This window comes from Numida meleagris, chromosome 5 (genome assembly GCF_002078875.1).
Source record: "Numida meleagris isolate 19003 breed g44 Domestic line chromosome 5, NumMel1.0, whole genome shotgun sequence".
Taxonomy (NCBI): domain Eukaryota; kingdom Metazoa; phylum Chordata; class Aves; order Galliformes; family Numididae; genus Numida; species Numida meleagris.
In genome coordinates, this window is record NC_034413.1 from 53,272,046 (window position 1) to 53,293,896 (window position 21,851).

The following is a 21,851-nucleotide window of genomic DNA, read 5'->3' on the forward strand; positions in this document are numbered from 1 at the left end:
GAGGCAAAAGGTGCTGCAGTGTGAGCAGCAACTGTCAGAAGTGCTGGTAGGCCGCGCTGGTTGGGACTGCGGGAGGTATCTAAATGAGGAGGAATGTAAATACTTTAATCAAAGCAGTCAGCAGTACTGTACCCAGATAAAGCTTCAGTTGTTGCTCACTTGTGGTCTGAAGCAGAAACATGCAAATGCTTCGCTGAGTTTCCTTGGCTCAGTGGGACAGCAAATTTGTGCAGCAGTGCTCTTTATCACAGCTGTGTTACTGCTGCTTTTTAATGTTTTTTCTTGCTGCTAAGGTATTGTTAATAGAATGTAAGCAAAATGGCCTGAGAGAAATGGCAGTTTAAGCTTTAAAGCTTTGAAAAATGAAGTTCATTTCTGCCCTCGACTACACAAAGATGAAAAAGAGGTAAAAATACATAGCAGGTTGCAATAGAAAGTATGGTATAAGTGAAGATGCACACCAAATCTAGTAGGAATTAGCTTTGTGAATACCCTGTCCGCATGGTCTGGGTAACAAGGGAAAAGAAAACCAACTATTCACTTCTTCATGTAAGCATGAAGAAGATGGATGCGGTTCTCACTTGTGGTATGGCACGAGTTGCTCCAAAGCTGTTCTTGTGCATGTGGCACAACAGCATTGCTGGACAGCCTTGGGCTGGCTGCTGCCTGAGGCACCTGCCTGCACTCAGAGGAGGAGGTCTCTAATTAACAAGGTGAAGCTGAAACAGGTGAGCTGCCACTAAGTGCTCTCTGAGACTAGGAAAACAGGGCTTAATTGAACAGCTCTAAATTTCTGTGGGGCTGATTACATGGTGCTGCTTGCTGCTGGGTGCTGGCAGGCTTTGTGAGCTGATGTCAGTCTGTGGAGCCTGGCCTGCCGTGCCCTCTGCTTTAGCGTGATGAGAGAAGTACTGTGATGGAAGTCAGCAGATGAGGGGAAGTACATTTCTGTCATTTATTTTCAAAGTGTTAAAGAGGACACAAATAAACATACAACTTAGCATGAAAACAGGTCTGGGGAATGACAGGTTTGTGCCTCCATAGAGGCGTGGGAGGAGACACTTCCAGTCTTTTCTCTTCTGGGATTCCAGTGTGGGCTGTGGGCCAGGAAAGCTGCCTTCCACTCCCAGCAACATTTGCTTCTCAGGCAAAGAAAGCAGGAGCGCGTCTTTCCTTCCTCTGGGAAGTACTACCTCAGATTATCCCAGCAGCACATACAGGGAGCTGTACGGAAGCTGTGATAACAGCTAGCAAGTTGTGAGCATTGTTTTGGCTTTCTAGAAATATTAAACATTTTGTTACTGTTATTTCCCGTATAGACCTCTCTGCCCCAGAGCATACTTCTGCTTTATGACTGAGATGGCAGGTTTAAAGAGCAGCAGGTAAATAAGCCAGGAAACACCACTGAATTTTTCTCTCCTGTGTTCTCTCCTGAGGTAAAGATGTGTGTGTTTCTGCTGTCTTGGACTAACTGAAAATCTCCTATTTGGAGGCTTTCAGAGCAGGGCTGTGAAATTGATGATGGGCCATTCCTTCAGAATGTTTTTAACTACCGCTCTTTCCCTATGAGAGCAAATGCCGTGTGCAGCCTGTAGATGATGTGCCTCCCCCTCGTGCTTTTCTTAATCGGAGGTTTGTTTTCCTTTTCACCACATACCTCTGCGTAATGATGTTGGATGGTGAGATTGGCCTGTGCCTGAAATCAATTAGCTGTGATGATGAATCTGATACAGACCTAAAACACTGCTAATTGAGTGCATTGAAAATGCTGATTTTATTTAGCAGGGAGCAGAAAATGCTTTCCTCACCCAGTGTTTTTCAAAGCAGCAGAAAATGAGACCTTGCTGATAACCAATAACAGTTGATATCTTTTTTCTCAAATCAGTTGCAATATAACTTTATTGAGTCAATTGCTGTGGTGTTTTTTCTACTGTATCAAGTGGGCAGACTTTCTGCTGTCTTGTGACATACTCATGCATATGCACGCACTAAGAATGCTAATTGCTTTGAAATAAGAAGTTGGAAAGGCAGCAGAAGCTCACATCTTCAAATTCCTTGTGCAAATGACCTGGTGGAGCAACTGGATTTGCACAAGCTATGAAAACTTCCAACCAAGTCTGTTTTGCTTGTTTTACTACATAGTGGTCCAACTGATTAAATACCCAGGCGTATTAGTTGAGCATTGTGACATTTTAGTTATTCATTTTCTCACGATGAATAAGCCCAATGTTACAACGCATGTAAAGATGTGGTTTTATTGCTGCTTTCTGATTGTTAGGTTGGTGTTTGTCAAGCTGCTTTGCATAGTCATTGAACTCTGGGATGTTGAACCAAACTCGGTGGTTGTAAAGCTGTTTGCTTCCAATAGTGTTCAGAATACAGGCAATGGCAGATCAGTGAGCAATTACAGAGACGTAGAGTGTATGGCAAGAAGGAGAAATATTTAATTTTCACTGCATAAGCCAAGAGTGAGGCAATCTTGTCCTTCTCAGGACATGAATATTTTGCCATCTAATCTTCAACTGTGAAAGCTAGGCTTGTTTATTGTCTCAGTGGGGTGTAGAAAATCACTTATGCAAGTGGATCTGTTAATGCAGAAGAGCAGCTATGAGAAATAGAATTGGAATAGATGGAAACTACACTTCTCTCTTTTTTTTTTTTTTTTGTATTTTCCCCCATAGGAACAAATTTTATGAATTAAAAAAAAGGCTATTTTTCAAATATAGAACTTTTCTTTTCTTTCTGAAAAGAACCTAAATCGTTCTTTAGCTCTCGCTCATCCATGAAACTATGAGATTCATTAAGGAAAGGTGCTACTAATGCCATAGGAGTGCCGGGGTTCCTAAGATTTTCTTTGAACAAAATGCTTTTCTAATTTGGTCGTGTGCACTGCAGATCGTGTAGATCTGGCTTTGTTTCCTTGGATGGTAATTGAGGCACAGCATCTCAGCGTAAAGGAATTTGGGGCTGTTTTGTGGCACAACGGTCTTTTCACATAAAGGTAGTGCATGTGGCTCTCACCACGACAGTTATAAATGATGAACCAGAAGGACCATCATGTGTCCGATAGCTTTGAAGAAGTGGACTCTGTGCTTCTCAGCTCATTAACAAAAAAAAAAAAAACAAACAAAAAAAAAAAAAAAAACCACAAAGGGCAAAAAAAAAAGTCATATTTCTCAGTTACAAAGCTTTTCAGTGTTCTGGAAAATAGACTGCAGTGCTAAATTGGAATGTATCTTTAAGGGAGAGGCCTGTGTTGGTATTTCTGAGACCTGGGAACTGGCTTTCTAAAGACTTCTGGATGAGGAAAAAAAATAATAAAGTGCTGAAGCTGATGTCCTGTCGTGTTAGAGCCTGTACCTGCGTGGCTTCATCGTGTAAAGGCCAAGGAAAGGTTTTGAAGACCGTTACCAGGAAAGCTCCTCAGGTCTCTGACAGTTGCTGTTTTCTCCAATACATCAAAGACATCTGAAGGACCCAAGTACACCAGTGTTATTTTCAGCCTTGACTTGTTGGTGTTTGTAATACTAAGGTTGTGGAAAGTTTTGTTGCTTTGTTTCGTTCTGGCAAATGAGTATCTTTTGATAATGCCCAGTATTGTCCTTGTGTTCTGTTACGGACGAGCCAAGAACAAAACGCTGAATTGAAGAATGAAGCCTGGAATGGAATGCCTGGAGACACAACATGACAGCAGGAGGGAGCTGGGCCAAAAAGCTGTATCCGCAGCCAGGCTTCCGGCACTGCCCAGCCCCTGGCTGCCGCCTCCCTGGTGTGGTGCCATGGGGCTGTGAGCCCCCATCCGCGTGCACTTAGACACCTTCAGCATCTCCTTTCACGATAGTGGTCAGGGAAGGGGTTTAGGGCCTAGGCCAACAGATGTATCTGCCTGTTTCCTATTTCCACGTTGATGGTTTGCAGAGTTCCTTGCATAAGCTGAAAGTAGTCTTTCTGATAGTGTGCAGTGTGCCCCCTTCTGAAATCAAAGAAAATTCCTGATAGTTTTCTTCAGCTCTGTGGAAAGATCTTTTCAGTTGTGAAGTGTTCTCATGGAGGAAAAAATTGCAGGAGAATCAGCTGCAATCCGTGTGACAGGTGACAGCAGAGGGGCGGTCTGACAGAAAGGCATCTGACATGGAGGTGTGTATGGCATAAAGGTGTGTCGCTGAATTCCTCCACGTGGAAAGAATTGCACCCACTGCCATTCATCAATGCTTGCTGAACTGTTGTCCAAACAGTGGATGTGAGCACAGTGAGGCAGTGGGTGGTGCGTTTCAGCATTGGCACAGTGGGACACCTCTGCTGGTGCAGATATTTATAAATGCAGCATGCAGGCTCTTGTTCATTGTTAGTGAAAATGCAGAGCTGGTTGTGGCTGTGCTGAAAAGTAGTGCTTTGTAGCTGAGAATTTGCTCGATTAAATAGTGTTATTGTGCTCTTCATATCTGTTGTGTTTTCTGTGGAAATAAATTGGAGTCATTACTTTCAGAGTGACCTGTGTTAGAAGAGAGTGGAGAAAATCACCTTAAATTAGAACAGATAATCCAGAGGGAAGGGCCATTACTGAAATCTTGGCCCTGTGAATTAATAAGATTTTACAGTAGCCTCAGCGGGACTATCATTCCCTATCTGTTTTGATTATGAGCTGCTCGGTTTACACCTGGGACTATAAAATGAAAAAGGATCCAATCATGATTAGAGAGTAGGTGTGATTTGAATGGAAGGTGATTACTAAAATCTCCCTGAAGTCTTACACCCTGCTTGTGCTGCAAGCTTTTCCTATTTATAATAGCACAGCACAGCCATCCAAGCAGAAAATGACACCAGAGAGAAAGAGTTTGCTGATTGTTCCTGATTAGGCTCAGTGCTAACCTTGTATATCTGTCTGTCAGGTCAGGCACAAGCCAATCATCCGTAAACCCGATGCTTCACAAAAGATTGAAAGGCTTAGAAAACTTCTGCGCTTGTGTGGTACTTTATATCATTCTTTACTTTTATTGTTTTTTGGAAATCCATCTGGAGGGGAGAAAAAGTCTTCAGTCTTGGATGGAAAATACTGAGCTACAACTTGACATCCTGTACATTACCTTAGGTCCTTACAACTACGTTGTGATCACGCATTTGTGTAGTGTATAATGGGGTTTCCTTGTTGGGTTTATGAGGCTGAGAACTCTTTAAGTCTGAGCCTGTTGTGTCTGAAGGCAGCGTGTCTTGGAGGGGTCTGCAAAACAAAGCAGGGCTGTGTTCATGCAGATATGCTTCATGCTTTCCATTTTTTTTCATTACATCTAGTTGTCAGCATAGTCAAGTGGGGTCTTTTCTAGAGGCAAAGATACGTATTTTATCCAACGAATTGCAGGTGCGGTCTTGTAGTGTATCCACATGTGCTTATTCCAGCCCAAAGACAACAGGGGCTTTTAAATTTGTGCACACCACATAAATTGTTGTAGGCAACATGAGAGCTTATGTTAAGAGCTGGCAGTGCTGGAGTCTACTGAATGTTCCTTCTCTTCTTTGGCAGAAGCCTAAAAATACCTTTGGAAAAGTACTCGGTGACCTTGTGGCAGATCGCATCAATGCCATTGTAAACTATAGACAGCTGCTGGATGCAAAAAATTACAGCAAACTGAATTAAAATTTCAGTTTTGGTCCAGGAAAGTAAACTGATTTATTTTTTAATTTACAAGCAAGATACAGTTGGTTAGATGTACAGTTTCAGGGTTACAGATTAGTGATGACATTTTACTCACTGTAAAATTGTCATTGTGAAAATGTTTGGTACTGTTTTGGTTTAATGAGGGCTGTACTTCCAAGTAGCGGAACAAGGAGATAATAGATGTTCAGATTATTTGAGGCATAAAATGTTATTTAGGCTAACATGAAATTATGCCTGTTTAATAATTCCACAGTTCCATTTTGTTGCATATGCCAGGTGTCCCGGGGTTACAAATACACCTTATGTATTTATTTATGCTAATTACTGCCAAGGCAACACACAGAAAAGTGATTTATACCTTAACACTTTGAAACTCCATATGTTCCCACGAGCTTTTTCATAGATTTTTTTTTTCCTACACTCAGCTGTCATCATTGTTTATGTTCATTTGGAAGTAGACTTTTACTGACCACGCATTAAGTTAACTTATATTCATAGAATGGGTGGGGGTGGAAGGGACCTTACAGAACACTCGGTCCCAACCCCCTGCTGCAGGCTGGTTGCCCCCCACCAGCTCAGGCTGCCCAGGGCCCCATCCAACCTGGCCTTGAGCTCCTCCAGGGATGGGGCACCCACAGATCCTCTGGGCATCCTGTGCCAGTCCCTAACTGCCCTCTGAGGAAAGAATTTTCTCCTAATATCTAATCTAAATCTACCATCTTTTACTTCAGTGCCATTCCCCCTTGTCCTATCACTATCATACTGTGTAAAAAGTCAGTTTCCCTCCTGATTATAAGCTCCTTTCAAGTACTGGAAGGCTGCAATGCGGTCTCCCCAGAGCCTTCTCTTCTGACTGAACAAGCCCAGCTGCCTCAGCATGTCTCTGTAGGAGAGATGCTCCAGCACTCTGTGCATCCTCATGGCCTTCCTGGCTCCCTCCTTCCCCTTTGCCTTCCCTTTCCATGGACAATCTCCTAATTGGGAAACCTTTGGGATCCTCTCACAGCTCTGCTGCATGTCCTGCTCTTTTTACAACAGAGGTGTGGGCTCCTGTTAGGAGCTGCAGCTGCCCCTTCCAGGAAAGCTCAGAGCTTGCTCCCAGCTTTGTGGTTTGGCTGCCAGCACTGCAGGCTGAGATGCAGCAGCACTGACTGCAGAGCAATTCTTAAATGTTTGGTAATAAACTCCCCCAGGTTTGGTTGACCTCAGCAGTCATTTGTGGGTTTTAAAAGCTACTGCTACGGTTAAGAACAAAACAAAGCCACAGATCGGTGCCTACACAGTTATTTGTAGTGTGGGGAACAATTCCAAGCCCATCTGGTAGCTGGTGCTTCAGGTGTGTGTAATTAGGGCTTCCTTTCAATGTTTGGATCTTGATGTGTACATACAGTGTTTTTCTTTGTTTTTCAACTATGAACTTGAGTTTTTCCAATTAGTCCTGGGTTCTGTTTGTATGTCAACACAAATTAAACTAATGGGGCATTACTAATGCTTGATAAAAGGAATCTGTGCACTTAAACAATTTGTTGCTGCGTTTAAAAGCACTTGGAAAAAAGACCAAACCAAACTACTTCAGCTCCATGCATCCAGATCTGGGGAAGAACCCTTGGGAAGGTTCTGCTGGAGAGAAATAAGCATACAGGTTGACACCAGCTAGCACAAATCCATAACAAACAGTGAAAATCGAGGCTTCTGCTGCTCATCAAACAAAAATCATAATGTGAATAATTTTTATAAAAGCAAAATGATTGCCTTCTGTGGAGGATTTCAAAACTTACCTCTCCTGTAGATTTGTACTGTACTACTGTCTGGATGTATGGTAAGATAATACAAAGAAAGATTATGCGTGTGTAAGGTACTAGTATTCCAGATACTGGAAAAACTTGGAAGATGGATACAAATTCCCTCTGCAAGAAGCAAAATGGTACCTCTGTATGCTCCATTTAAATGTGCAGGCACATGAAACTAATTTCTTGATGAATTTAAGATTAAGATTTTATTTCATTTTTTAATTTATTTTTTATTTATTATTTTTAATAACTTAAGATTTTATTAACATCCGCTTTCAATTTTAGATACTCTTTCAACCTAGCGTAGAAGAAATTTTGCCAGAAAAAAAAAATTAAAGCAAACTTGAGTAGTTCTAACTAATGGTGATGTGTTACCTTCAGGAAATGGAGCACGTGGTTATGGCTAAATTAAGTCTGTCATAATTTGAATTTGATAGCAAATATCTTTTTGGCTTAAATGCATTTTTAGAACTGAATTTATTGGAGAGCGTGTTAGGATGAGTTGTGGGAAGAAGACAGTGCAGACTGCTCCTCCCGGAAGCGCTGCATTCCATCATCGTATGGATATGCACACACATTTGTGAAACTGCGCTTTTCATAGGATTCTAAGAACTGCTGAGATAAAGCTCTTGCCAACTGTCTGGTGTGTTCCAGGGAGCTGCAAATCCCCCAGGTGAAGCTGCCTGACCCACTGTGAGTTACTGCTCAAAACAAATGTGTCTCTTAGCGTTACAGAAAACTGAGGATAAACTTATGGATCAGGGATGGTGGTGAAGGTGAGACTTCAGAACACGTGCTTGTCTAAAGCCTCGTGATTACCTGACACGAGGTTCAAATATGCCGACAGTCGTAGCTGTAGTGTGTCACTTCCAATAAAAATTCTGCAGCCTAGTAATTTCCAAATTTCATAAACTACCTTCAGATTCCTGTCTGGTCATTGTATGTAAGTCTCAGTTGGAACATTTTCCATGACTTTTTCTTCTGTTTCCATTATTGGCCAGGAGGTGATGAATCCCCCAGATGGGAAGGAGAGCTGTGCCATCCTAACATCACCGATCCTTTATCAGCTCTAAACTCCATGGTCACATTCATGTGCTTAGTTTGCTATGACATGACACTCTGCCTCTACCCAGCTTGATTTCTTCCGGTTCTTTAGTGCTTATATGGAGCAAAACACTATTACTGTTAGTATAAAAGTGAATTAAGCTGTTAGCCATTATTCAGTAAAAACAAAAAACAAATCCCAAAACAATATCCTCACATGCTCCCTTAGTGAGAGAATTTCAGTTCTGCTTGCTTTCTAACGTTATAATACTTTAGTGAAACAATGGCACATTTCTGTGGGCTAGCCAGTGGAGAAAATCCTTTAATTACTCAGAAATAAATAAAATTTGATTAGAAAATTTCCCCGGAAGTAAAAAATAAATAAATAAAAATGTCAGGGACTCAGCTTGTCAAAATGTTGACCTATTTTGGAAAAAAAAATAGCTAATAAAACGTTCGTAACAGGTACTTCAGGTAACAATCATTTGGTGAACTGTTTTGCTATTAACTTACCTACATTTTAATTGTAAAGATTCCCTTATTTCTTTCCAGAGAAGGCTCTTTGGTGGAGAATTGCGGGAGGGAGCACCTGTGAGGAGAAGCTGGAAAGAAGTGAATTTCGTTCCTACCCCCAATCTGCTCTCCATCGCTTTTCTTCTTTGGCCTCTGTTTGCTGGTTTATTCTCTTTCCAGCTTATCTGTTCCTCTCTTCTGCCATTACTCCCTGCCTTTGAACACATTTGGCGTGTGGCACACTTATTTCATCCCTCTGTTGGTTTGCTGACGGCCTTGGCCATAATGCCTTGGACCACTGATGTCTGCAAAGGGACAGGGACTAGGCAGTGTCCCAGGGATGTGTTCCTTGTCTGTTTCTCCTTCCTTCATCTGTGCCCATGATGTTCTTGTTTTCTTTTCTTCCATCATAAACAACAGCACTATAGGTAAAACACTGTCTGCTGTAACCTTTCCTCATGAGCAGTCACCCCATCCTCTCAGCACCCATTGAGGAACCTCAAAATGTTTCTCATTTTGTTCCTGTATTTCATGTGCATGTTGCCAGCCTGTGTGTACATGTAAAACTTTTCCGGTGCCTTTGTTTCTGTTTTCTTTAAAATTGTTTGCAATACATTAAGCATTTTTTCTTTAAGCAGCCTTACTGAAGTTATGCTGCATAAAAAAAATCAGCTGTTAGGTAATTTCAAAATGAAGGACATGGAAATGAAGAGAATAAAATATGATTGATGATCAGTGTCTGAGCTGGAAAGGGAAAACATGGGCAGGTGGTAGTGTTAATACTGACAGTTTTTCGTTTACTTACCGAAGTGGCAGTCCCAGCATTCATATGCAGTGTTATATACTCCTTTGAATTGATATTTCTCTTGGGTTTAGCAGAAGATAAAAGTGCAAGCTTGTTTTCCATGACATTTCCAGCACAGCAATTTCCAAAGCATAAAAAAATTAAAGCATTTCATCATCTAAAATGTCCAGGAAATAATCATCTATCACAAATGAGACAACTTCATATGCCAGAGCTTTTTCTCCTTACAGCCTAGAAATCAAAATGTAAAGTTTAGGGGCTGTGAATTGTTCTCCTAGGTAAAATATATTGGTCCCCAATGGAAGCTTCTCACCAAGGTGTGACTAAGCATTCAACCAGGTTTCTGCCTGATTATATATACTAGAAAGCACCCAAACCTGAGGCTGATGCAAATCTTCAGGATATAAGATCTTTAGGATCAGAGTGGGTTGGGATATGCTTCAGTTGTACCCCTCAGTAAGCACATTGTGAGGGTAGCCTTTTCCTCAGAGATGGCGAGGACCAGCCAGCATCCTCAACTGGAAAGGCTTCCTTGCTAGTCTCTGCCTCCCTAATTTTGCTGCAAAGGAGTCTCATCAGCATCCTTTCCCTCTGTTTTTTGTTTGGTTTTCCAGTAGAGGTGTACTTTTCTTATTGGAGTAAACATTTTTCTGTTTATCTACTGCATCATTGGATGCATTATTTTGTTTGTAGTTTATTTTCATGGACAGGGTGCTTGGGAATGAAAGTTAGTGTTAAGGAATATCTCTGGAATTCAAGGTAAGAAACAGCCGTCTGGAACTTCAGTGCTAAAGTGAATAAAGAATATTTCCTAGGCTAGTACATGTTCAGTATGTGTACCTACACTTTCTTTCTCACATTTTAGCAAGTGACTTTGCCCTGCACCAGGACAACAGAAGTAATCCTACTCTAGGAACCTCGATTGCACTCATCGAAAGTGTTGTGGGTAGAGAGTAAGCGTTATCAGTTTACATTTGCTTAATCTGACTGTTCTGAGCATATGGACGGATGTGTTGTCTACATGATGTTCGTGGGACTCTCCTCCCTCTGAGGTACAAATATGTGGTGATATTTCATGTTAAGCACATTTTTGTCTTGTGTGTTTTTTTTAAATCTAATTTCTGTAGTGTTAAAACTAACAGACAGTAGCTGTTGTCAAATACCAGCTTGCAAAGCTCAGTTTGTTTTCCTATTGATACTGAGAAAAAAGCTCATTGTATCTTGTGTTCAAAAAGCCTTTTAAAGGGATCTGCGAACCATTGTGTAATTTATTGCACCTAATTAACACAAGCCAATACTTTTACAAGTAATTAAATCAGTTTAAAAATGTTGCATGACTCACCCATATGTTTGAAGTAACAGCTGAATTGCAGCAAAATACAAATTAAAACGTATACTTCCATAACCTGCATTTCTAAGTGGATGCCAACACTTGCGTTGTGTGCGTGTATGTTGCTCTATTAAAGAAGGTAGTTTTAATTATGTGCTGTATATGTTCTTTATTCTGGCCCATTACTTTTATCCCCATGCGTAGGAATGCTGAATCCAAGGAATAAGGCAGTAAATAAGACTGGCTTTTAAAGACCAATTAAAGCAGCCCGTCATCAACCTTGCCATCAGCTGAGTTTATAATTCAAAGTACAGATCTGCTGTAAATGGTTCGAATAAAATGGTGCCTGGGAAGTACCAAGTCATTCTTGTTCCTACATAATAGGACTCTCCAGAGACAGTAACACTTCATTTCACAAACCAGCCTGCAACTGAAGTTTAATAAAACCAGAAGCTAAGTGGTTCCAAAGTGATGGCAAACTTCAGACAAAGCCTCGGTGGACCTTGATGGCTTCCTCCTGATTGGTCAGGACTTTTCTGTGGCTTTTGTGAAGGGAATTTATGTGAAGTTCATTAACTAGGTACTTTAAAGATTACTTGGGAATGCCGATCCCTGCTCTGTCTATAGTTACTCCGGCTCTGTAGACATGCTATCTGCTTCAGATAGCAAAAGTAAACTTTCAGTTTCAAATGTGATAATATAAGACAAATTGTCCTGTCTGGTGAAAGGAATCCAATATCCCAGTCCTTGAGATATCAGAAATGGAGAAAGAGAGAAAAGCACTGCTGTACTCAGCCTTCACGCAAATACACTTGTAATGGGTTCAGTGCTGGATGCCTGGTTGTTAGGAAGATGTGAGGCAAGGGCAGGCAACGTGGGGAGCAGGAGCAGATATAAAGATTAAAACACTGAAATTGTGGATGGAGGTATACTTGATTAAGTAAAAATGTGGGGGGAGAAAACACATTGTTTTGAATTATTGTGAGCTATTTAAGATCATGGGAGGAAAGGTAAAATAAATAAGGAAAACAAAAAAAATATATTGGGAAAGTGTGTGACAGCAAGATCTGTTAGGCTGTGCAGTGATCTCTGCAGGCAGAGGCAAGATAAAAGATGATGGAACTTCCCATGTACTTAAAACCTGGACCAGGCAATGATGCAGAAAAGGCTCTTGAAAGAGCGATTGTATATTCTGTATGCTTTGTAGGTCTATTTGTCTTCTAAATCTCACTGGGCTGGCTTTGTCAAGCACTGGGCTATGTAAGGCTGTAAACTCTTCAGGTAGAGGCCATCTCTTCATGTTCCAATTTTATGGCTGTTTTGGGTGGATATGTTGGTTGGTGAGAGGATGATGTGCCATGTAAAAGTGGAAGGAAAATGAAAAGAGTAGAGGAAACAGCAGGAAAGTGAATCGTATGAGAAGTGCAGAAGAAAAAAATCAAGGAGAAATAAAATTATTCTAAATTAGAGATCATTGGAATTCTCCTAAATGAAAGAAGCTTAGAAAATTTATATCACCATTTTTTTCTCCAATGCAATAACTGCAAAAATAAAGGCAACTTAGGGAATGAAAAATGAGTGATTGCAAGGAGTAGATATGGCCCTGTGGGGCTCCTGTTCTTGCTGGTGGCATGTGTTTTTTAGTGCTGCCAAATAGACTTTTTATGAGCAGAATATAACATGTTAGTGAACTGGTAGAGAGCTCTCTCCTGCCACGAGTTAAGTGCTGCACAGCTCACAAACCCATAGGTCTTGTGTTCTGCTTTGTATTCACAAGGATCAGGTTTAAAGGGAGACTGGAGAGGTTCCTCCTTGCCTTGTTTTCTTGCTTGCATTTGGTAAGAGATGAAGTTTCTGGCGATTAAAGTACTGCCTGGAATACAGTGTTCTTCTGTAGAAATCAAGGTGATATCCCAGGTGACTTCACTTTGAATAGGAGTAAGACCTAACTTGGACACAGAGGATCAAATTCAGCTATTCTAAACACATGCACAAATCCCTGTGACACTGATTTGCATTGTGACTTGGATCAGATCTGATTTGCTTCACATAGCTCAATCCAGATGTAATCTACAGTACAGCAGATAATGGAGACCAGTTTTTTATTCCATTGTCTCTGAATATGTATGAGGATAAGATCTGATGGATAATGGATTACTGCTGAAATGTGATACAATTCAAGATTCTTTTTGAGGAGGGATTTTAATGAAGTAGTATAAATAATAAAAAAATTTAGAATGTTTCAAATGTCTTATTCCTTTCTGCTCTTGTTACGCTTTGGCACTGCTTTCTTCTACCATGTTCCTATAAATGTTCTAAATTGCTTTAGAAGTGGATTATTTCATATGCCGCTGTACCTTGTGGTTGGCCTGGATGATCTTAGTGGTCTTTTCCAACCTTAATGATTCTATATCTTAGCATGTCTCATTTCTCCTCATGTGAGTGCCACGCTGGAGTCCAGTCATGGTGCACCAGGGTCAGAGTCTAGGTACAAGCTGTGGCCTCTCACTGTATGGCTGCTGACCTCATTGCTAAGAGGACAGATGTCATGCTAAATAATTCTGTGTTCTGGGCCTCCTGCTGCTTCGCCACGGGGACTCCAGGGAGCTCTCAGCTTCCTCCTTTTACTACTATACCGAGGCACCTGGAGGTCTGCTTTGTCCTGCAGTCTTTAAAAGATCATGGAGGAAGGAAACTCCTAAAGGAAAAAATGATGTTGGGGTCGTACTGATTCTAGTAGTCTTGGGTTGGCTGCAGATGCGGTAGGTATTACCTAGGACAACTCAAATTTGGGATATTAGCTTGCCCCAAATAAAAGTTGCCTTCATTACAAAACTATTGCACATAATTCTGCACAGCTTGACATGTAATGCTGCCTTTGCAGAAGAAATGTTCAAAGATAAATCTTGCGTGAAGAGTAAATCACCTCTTGCTCTCCTTAGCTCTTTCAGGTGAGGCAGAGCTATAATGTAGAGTCAGCTGATGTGCAGACCTAGCAGAAAAATGGACCTTTTCTTCCTGCATTTGGCTGTCATCAGAGGAGATGCTTGAGACATCTCTATTACAGGTGCAGTTGAATCAATACCGCATATTCATTATTCTTTTTCAGATGACTCTTCTGCTTCAATTTCATAAATTGCTCTTTTTAACAAGGGAAAAGTAAGCAGGTATTATTCAGAAGAATGTTTCATGTCATACGTGGCACTTTGCTGCTTCAATTGGACAGCTTCAGCAGTTTTCTTTAATATATTGTTTTCACTTAAGGCAGTAAAAATTTCTTTGGAAATCTATGACAATCAATTAAGTAAATGAGAAAATAGAATGCTTGTAATTAAGATAATCAAGCTACATGAAATCCACCCTACAAGTGCTAATATCTGTATATCTCCAAGCTGTATATTAATTAAACACCATGTAAGTGTTGCAATTAGACGTAGGCAGCTGTGGTGAAAATGAGAAAAATCTGCAAATGATTGGAGGAATTTTTACTGCGCATGAAGCCCTACGTTGTTTTAAAGCTCTCCTTGCTATGACTTGTAAGGTGGCAGTGTCGCTGCGGACGCTTGAGGATGCCTGACAAGTCTGTAGCAGCCTCCGGCTACTCCTGAAAGAGGTGACCCAGGGAAAAATATACTGTGGTTTGTGGTGTTCTTCATGTTGGGTGAGTTTGTTGTCTCCACTTTGTGAATAATTTTGGGTTACTGAGCTCTAAAGCCAGTGGTTGAAAAGGTTAGAAACTGAGTTCTGAGCAGGAAACTGCGAAGATGAGGGTGGAGGACGAGGAATCTGCTTTTACAGGATAATATTCTTCCTCACAAAAAAGGAACCTATTTACTGGTATCGTACTTTCAGCTAATGCCACTTATGTTTCTAGAGAGAAATGAAGAAAACCATACATGACACCTTCAACTTTTCATTTGACTTTGTTCTTTTTTTATTATTTGACATTGATACAGAAAAAATAATATATTGATTCTCACTAGTTCATGGAGCAAAAGGACTTTATATTGCTTTTATGGTTTGTTTTTTCTTCTTTTCTTGTTTTGATGTGAAAACCCTAAGGCCTCCCAAGCCTTCCCACCTTAAAAATAGCATCTTAATGTACTTGTATCGGGAGCCAAGCCCCACATTAGACTAACAAGATTATCTGGGTGTTTCAGAATGTGTTTCCTCATCAATCTTCCTGGTGCTCTGCTGGGGCACATGGAAGCAGGAGCCCTGTGACTGTGTGTGAGGAGGACCCCTTTTGACCGCTTCCCTTGGGTTGGTGCCAGTGGGTGCCATCCCAGCGGCCATGCAGCAACTTCAGTGTGAGTTTGTTGTGGTTTAATGAGATGTGGGTTTGGGAATGCTTGTGCTTTTTTCCTGTATGTAGCTTTTGGATGGCTGCAAGCACACGTAAGGTACCAGGAGGTCTCTTGTGTTACAGGGCCGGTGGAGTCAAAGAGCTCCTCCACTTTGAGGCTGACAAACTGGTTGCCTGAGCTGATGCCAAAGCAGATGAGGAGCCCATTGCAAATTTGCTAGATATTGCCATGGCTGCTTTAAGATTAGCTCCTTGGAGCCAAATGAAGTAGTGTGCCTGATCAGTATGGACATCAGCTTAAGTTGCTGTGCAAACCGTAAAGTAATATTTTTATCTTTTTCTCCCAATTATTTTTCTAAAATCTACTTTTACAGGATAATATTTTTCCTCATGAAAAATGAACCTATTTACTGGTATTGTACTTTCAGATAATACCACTTATGTTTCTAGAGAGAAATGAAGAAAACTATGTGACACCTTCAATTTTTCATTTGACTTTGTTCTTCTTTTTTTTTATTATTTGACATTGATACAAAAAAATAGTATCTTGATTAGCAGCTTTGCTGGCAATCCCACAAAACTGTAAATAATACTTTAATCTAAAAGAATGCACTCCTACAGACACTGGGAGATAAAACAATATATACAATTTAGACAAATAAATACATAAGTACAGCCAGTCATATATAATGATACACCTAAAGTTCGGTTACTGTTGACAAGCTTTTCTAGTTAATTACACTCTTCATTTACAAATGCCATTGCCATCTATGTTATAAAGACAAAGAAATCCCCATAATGAATCAAAATTGATACTTAAGATTATTATTAGGAAAGATGGGAAATGATTCTTGAGACTTCTGTCTAAATATTCTCATGAATTTAGCCAAAAAGTGTTTTGTGAAAAATTCCTCCAAAAGAGAGACATTTTCCCATAGATTCTTAGTTCAATGTGCTTTGTTAGTGTATGCTTTGAAATCAAAATATGATTACTTCACAGTTTGGAAGTGACTAGAATCCAGAACATCTTAACCAAATTGTCGTTTGTCCCATGCCCAGTGAAACAAAATGACCTTTAAGGGGCAAATACTTCTTTTGTTTAAAGGAAGCTCAATGCAAACACTGTTATTTGTTAACGGTACCCAAGGTGACACAAATACTTCTGAGTGAAAAGGAGAGTAAAACCCATGCTGTCCACGAGTAGATGTATAACTCCCTTTCTAGCTCTAGGTTGAAATACTGCAATTTCTGAGTAAAGAGAAAATTAATCTCTTTATTTATGTGTAACAATCTAGTGAAGCCTAGTATGAGAAAACTAATAGAAGTAGAAAATTAGGCTTTTGTAGATTTAAACTCACTTGACAATAAAAGAAAAAGTCTTGTACATTCAAAAGTTAGGGCACACATGCTTAAGGCTCTTGAAACACTGGACAAATATAATGCCTAATTCAGCTCCATGCATAACAGAATAGTACATAGCAAGCAGACCCTACACATATATACAGTTGAATACAGAAGAAAATGCCTTAGAAATATGTACATAGTTTCCAAGGTGAAAATTCACATTGTCATTGAAGACCTATCTATTTATAAATGGCAGGACATTTATTTTTCAAGATGTTGATTTCAAGTTGCACACTCCAATTGTTAATGCAGTCTACTTCTACTAGAAGAAATTCAAGGCTGCTGTGCTACTTGAGCCCTGAGGTATCAGGGCTGGGAGCCCTGCTCTCCTCAGCATTACTAGCCACAGTCTACAGAAGTATCAGCAGGAGAAGTAAGGCCACCAAATCCGTACGGTTGTGGATTCAGAAACCCCAAATTACAGCACAGTATCAACAAACAGTAGAAGAGATTGCAAACTTGTTTGGAATTACTACCAAATGTGCCTCTGGTATGGTTGCATTCATGCTCTGTGACCTACTGAGGGCTGGGGATGAATTCCCTAACTGCATATTTTCGAGCCTGGTTAAGAAAAGCTGAATTTCACCCTCTGTGTGAGGGTGCTTCTTATATACATACATGCAATTTGTTGGACCTTGTTTTGTAGGAGTTCTGAATTTGTGAGTAAGCAAGAGCGGCTTTAACAAGGACTGGATCAACTAGAGAAGGATAAATCCTAATTATGCTGCAAGAGATTCAGTATTTTTGTATAAAATTACTGATTTTCACAAGCTCCTGTTGATTAGCAGTAACTCCAGGGCTATCTGTTGTGTAGCTTCACCTTTTAGATTTGAAGTAGATCTCTGAGGCATTTACTGTATGTGGCTCAAAGGCCAAGTACCCTTCACCTTATTTACAAGTAATTCCTTTTAAAACAATAGTGTTGTACCTGTGAATAAGACTAACAATATGTCTTGAAACTGCAAACCTTTTGGGGCAGCATCCTCATTTAATTGCTATTGTTATAAAGTACTATGTACACCTATGGCAAAATCAGTACAGAGTTTTCCTTTAAATTCTGGTTCAGTTAATTTCTGACAACTTTATAGACATCCTGAATAATGTACGTTCTTAACAGTTTTTCATGTTACATATATCTCCCACTGAAATGAATGAAGCCTATGTGTGTGCTGTGGATGGTGTGTGTAATCCAGAGCTAATAATACACTTGGTGAGTTTTATACCTGTGGCTTGCCTATGAATTTCTCATTTCAAGTTACTTGCTAAGCAATGTCACGTTTTAGTTCTTTTTTGAAAGATAATGCTGAGTAGGGATGGTTTGAACATATCAAAGAATTTTTCAGGAAATAATTTTCATCACAAGTCATTAACATTTATATTTAGAACACATAAGTACATTACAAAACCTGAATACAATCTTGTGTATTTGATTTTTATCACTTACTCTGGGGATCTCTCGAATTCTGGCGCTTTTTTGAGCTGGAACTCGGTGAGTATTGGTTCTGTGGTGGAGAGCTGCAGATTGGTTACAAAGGCAGGATTTTTTTTAAATCTCTCTATTTTTCTATGAAAGTTGTGTGTTGTCTAATCAACAGAAAATGGATTGGGAAAAAACATTAAAAATATGGTTTAATCTCACTTTCATATGCACTGTAGCAAAAAAGAGAGTACTCTTAAGAAATATTCTTTTGTGTTAGATTTTTTTTCAGTCAAATAGTATACCAACTGATGTTGAAGGAATATGCTGCTCATTAACTAACAATTTTATCATTTGATAAAATCATACCTTTCTATACAATACATCTGATCTTCTTTAAAAACAAAAAATAATGATGTTATCGTGCCCACTAATGTACTCCTAAACAGGGAGAGATCCACAGGCACCAATACTAATGAGAAATGTTGCACTCGCTTTAAAATTATCCTATCACTGACGTTTAAGATGGTTTTCCATATGTTTCCCATCTTGTATTTAATCTACAGATTCTATTTCATTTTAAAGCTTGATTAGGTATTTTTGGGTCTTCTTGTGACAGTGGAAAGAAATTGAGTATTTTATAAAATGATTTAAAGGAATATCATTTGGGGAATAAAAATATGCTTCTTTGCGTGAGTTTGTTTCCAAGGCCTATGAGACTTTGATGTTCTTACCTGTCTAAATTCTGCTACTGCACCATCAGCAACCTGTTTGGAAATTGCACACATTGTTCCATAAGGTATAAGATGCCAGGGTAGGCGTATAAGATCATTGCAAATATATACTGTTCAATTTATTAACAAAGTTCTAAATAGGGATGATTGTAGGGTGTCAAAAGTGGATAAAAGTATATTCTTAATTCTTCATTTTGTAGGGCCCGAGTCTTATCTCAGAGGCTGGGGCATGAACTGTTTAGCAGCTCATGATAGCTTATTACTGTCCTTTTGCATACAGATGCAGGAGCTGATATGTGGTGATAGAGGATGGTATATAAATCTGAGCTTTGACTCTAGATCCTTTTGACTGCTGTAATGTCCTTATGAAAAGAGCCTGAAGTCTGTAAACCAGTAGTCAAAATGAGAATGAACAATCAGTCGTTAAAAATCCTCTCACAGTAACATCCCACAGTTTAACCTGTAAATCAGTACATCACTTTATAAAAAAAAAAAAAAAAACAACCAAAAAAAAACCAGAGTAAAGCAAATTTTAAAAAAGGTATTTACATCTGTAAAAATTTTAGCATCTAAGATGCTTCTTGCTTGACATGTCATTCCAAATTCTGTGCATTTCTTCAGGTGTTATCTGGTGCACCGTGATCACCCTGCGGTACCTGCACAAGCTGTAGGCCATTTTCCAGTGGTTGAAGCCACTGTTCTGGAAGGGGTGGATGCCCAGCTTCCGAAGGCAGAGTCCAACATACACGTCTTCAAGATGGAGGAGTCTGGTGTGAAGGGAGGTTTTGTAAATCAGTTCTGCTACATCAGCTGAAAAAATGTAGCCAGTGCCAGAACAGAAGGGTGGGTAATTACTGTCCGGATACAAATCTCTGGGCATGTACCACTTGCTGCGGACGTCTCGTATTGGCCCTCCGTTGATAACATAACCAGTGAAGTACCTTCTCCTTGGCTTGGTGTTAGGTTTGAGCAGCTTATAAATAAGATTATCCATATTTACAAAAATATCACTGTCTGTCTTCATAACGTACTTTGCTTTTGAACAATACGTTGCTACCCACCTCATCCCCATTAATGTTTTCAGAGTGAGGTTATGATAGGAGTCAATAAAATCCTCTACAATAATGTCATGAAAAATTTGGCTTTCTTGTTCTACCATCTGATTTAACACAGGATCTGCATTTTTCCCAAGAAGAAATAGCGTGGCAATCTTAATTCCTTTAAAATTGTTTTCATCTCCCCATGTTTCCCGAATTGCTTGCCTTGCATCAAACTCTTTGTGAGTTGTGCTGATAAGAATGACCAAGAAAGGGACACTCTTCTCACATTTATTGGGTTCATTGATGAGGAAGTCAAAGGAATGTGGATTTATAGGTCGAGTTCTTATGTTGCCAAAGGAGACATTTTTTCTGGCTATTGGTATGCTATTGACCTGTCTGTGGCCAGTGTAGGAAGAAGTAGGACGAGTTATACTTAAGTACCAGAGAGCGCTTGCCCAGCAAACTACTGTCAAAACATACAAGCATGAGACCTTAGAAGCCATTGTTTCTGTAGCTCTTCTATTTGGTGTGAAGAAGAAATAGTCTTCTCACCATGAGGGTACCGATGTCCCAGAGAGGCAGCATATTATTAATGGCACTGGAAAGTTCGATATAGAAGAGTAACTCTGTAATCATTCATGGATCTCAAGTAGGAGTTATTAACCCTGATGATACTCAGCTTTTCTTCTTTTACTAGCAGCAGCTTCCATTTCTTGGAATTCTCTGTTATTTCTGAAAAAGATGAAGAAAAATTTTCTATTGCTAGATCATAAAAGCCTATGGCAAGAAAAATGAGCCTATATATGACTGGCCATTAATAAGCTAAGTTTCTTAATGTATTTCTTGGCAGTTCTTTTCAGTTTTCACGAGGGTTCTACGATACAAGATAGGGTACTAGAATACGGCAGTCTAAATGAAGTAATGCTTTTAAGATGGATGATGTCTCATAGATTATAAATATATACATATATAAATAAAGATTAAGCATGCATAGCAGGTTGGTACTTTTTAGGTACTTTTAGAAGTATATATAAAAATCATTTTCTGGTTTCTAGTACTTACTTCCTTGGTTTTTATTCTGGACTTCTACAGTTTTTCAAAATATGCTATGGAAAATTTTAAAATTATTTAATGATAAATAATGTATGCTATTTTAGACTTAATAGCATTTGTGGCAACTATGCACGTGAGTATCTTCAGATCCTATTTCGTCTAAATATTGGTGATGTTTCCCCAGCCAACAGTAGCATCCTTTGGAAATAAGATAGAGTTGTACTGATGGGCAAATGCAAAGTAGAGGATGAAAGAGAAAGAGAGTTGTATGTCATCTTACCCATGTAAAGGTCAGCACCCCAAGAGACTCCATAAAAGTCTAGAAGTAAATTGACACAATCAGTTATTCCTGTTGGCTTTCTCCTCCTCTCCTCGCAAACCTGGCTTTGCTTTTCATGAGAAGACACCACACGTATGCCATGCAAACAAACCATGCTGGCAGCCCGTCAGCTGTGCTGCTTGGCTGGCCTGTGAGCAGAACCCTGTGCACCCCTCCGGCTCTTGCAGCCCTCCTGCTGTGGTGTGGGAATGAGCCAGCCCTGGAGCTTGCATGGTTCCTAGGAATTGAGTCTGTTTATCATTGTTTCATGGAGATGAGACAAGCTACCCTATGCCCACAGGATCAGTGTTGGCTCTCCAAGACTCGCCAGTACGTGAAGATTGCCTGTAGGCTCCAGGTTGCTGGTTTTTTATTGTTACATTGCCTCCAAGCTAAAGGGTAATAGAAGCAGGCAGCAGGGAGCTTTACAGAAGAGTCTTTGA

The 21,851-nt window shown here is 39.9% G+C and overlaps 1 protein-coding gene across 1 annotated transcript; it reads right to left on the minus strand.

Moving 5' to 3' along the window:
- On the minus strand, positions 19,559-21,798 carry B3GALT1 (beta-1,3-galactosyltransferase 1). The gene is made up of 2 exons (XM_021399836.1): positions 21,370-21,798; positions 19,559-20,768 (listed from the first exon to the last, which is right to left on the minus strand). Exon 2 carries the CDS (start codon positions 20,537-20,539, stop codon positions 19,559-19,561), a length of 981 nt encoding a protein of 326 aa, XP_021255511.1. The 5' UTR covers positions 20,540-20,768; positions 21,370-21,798.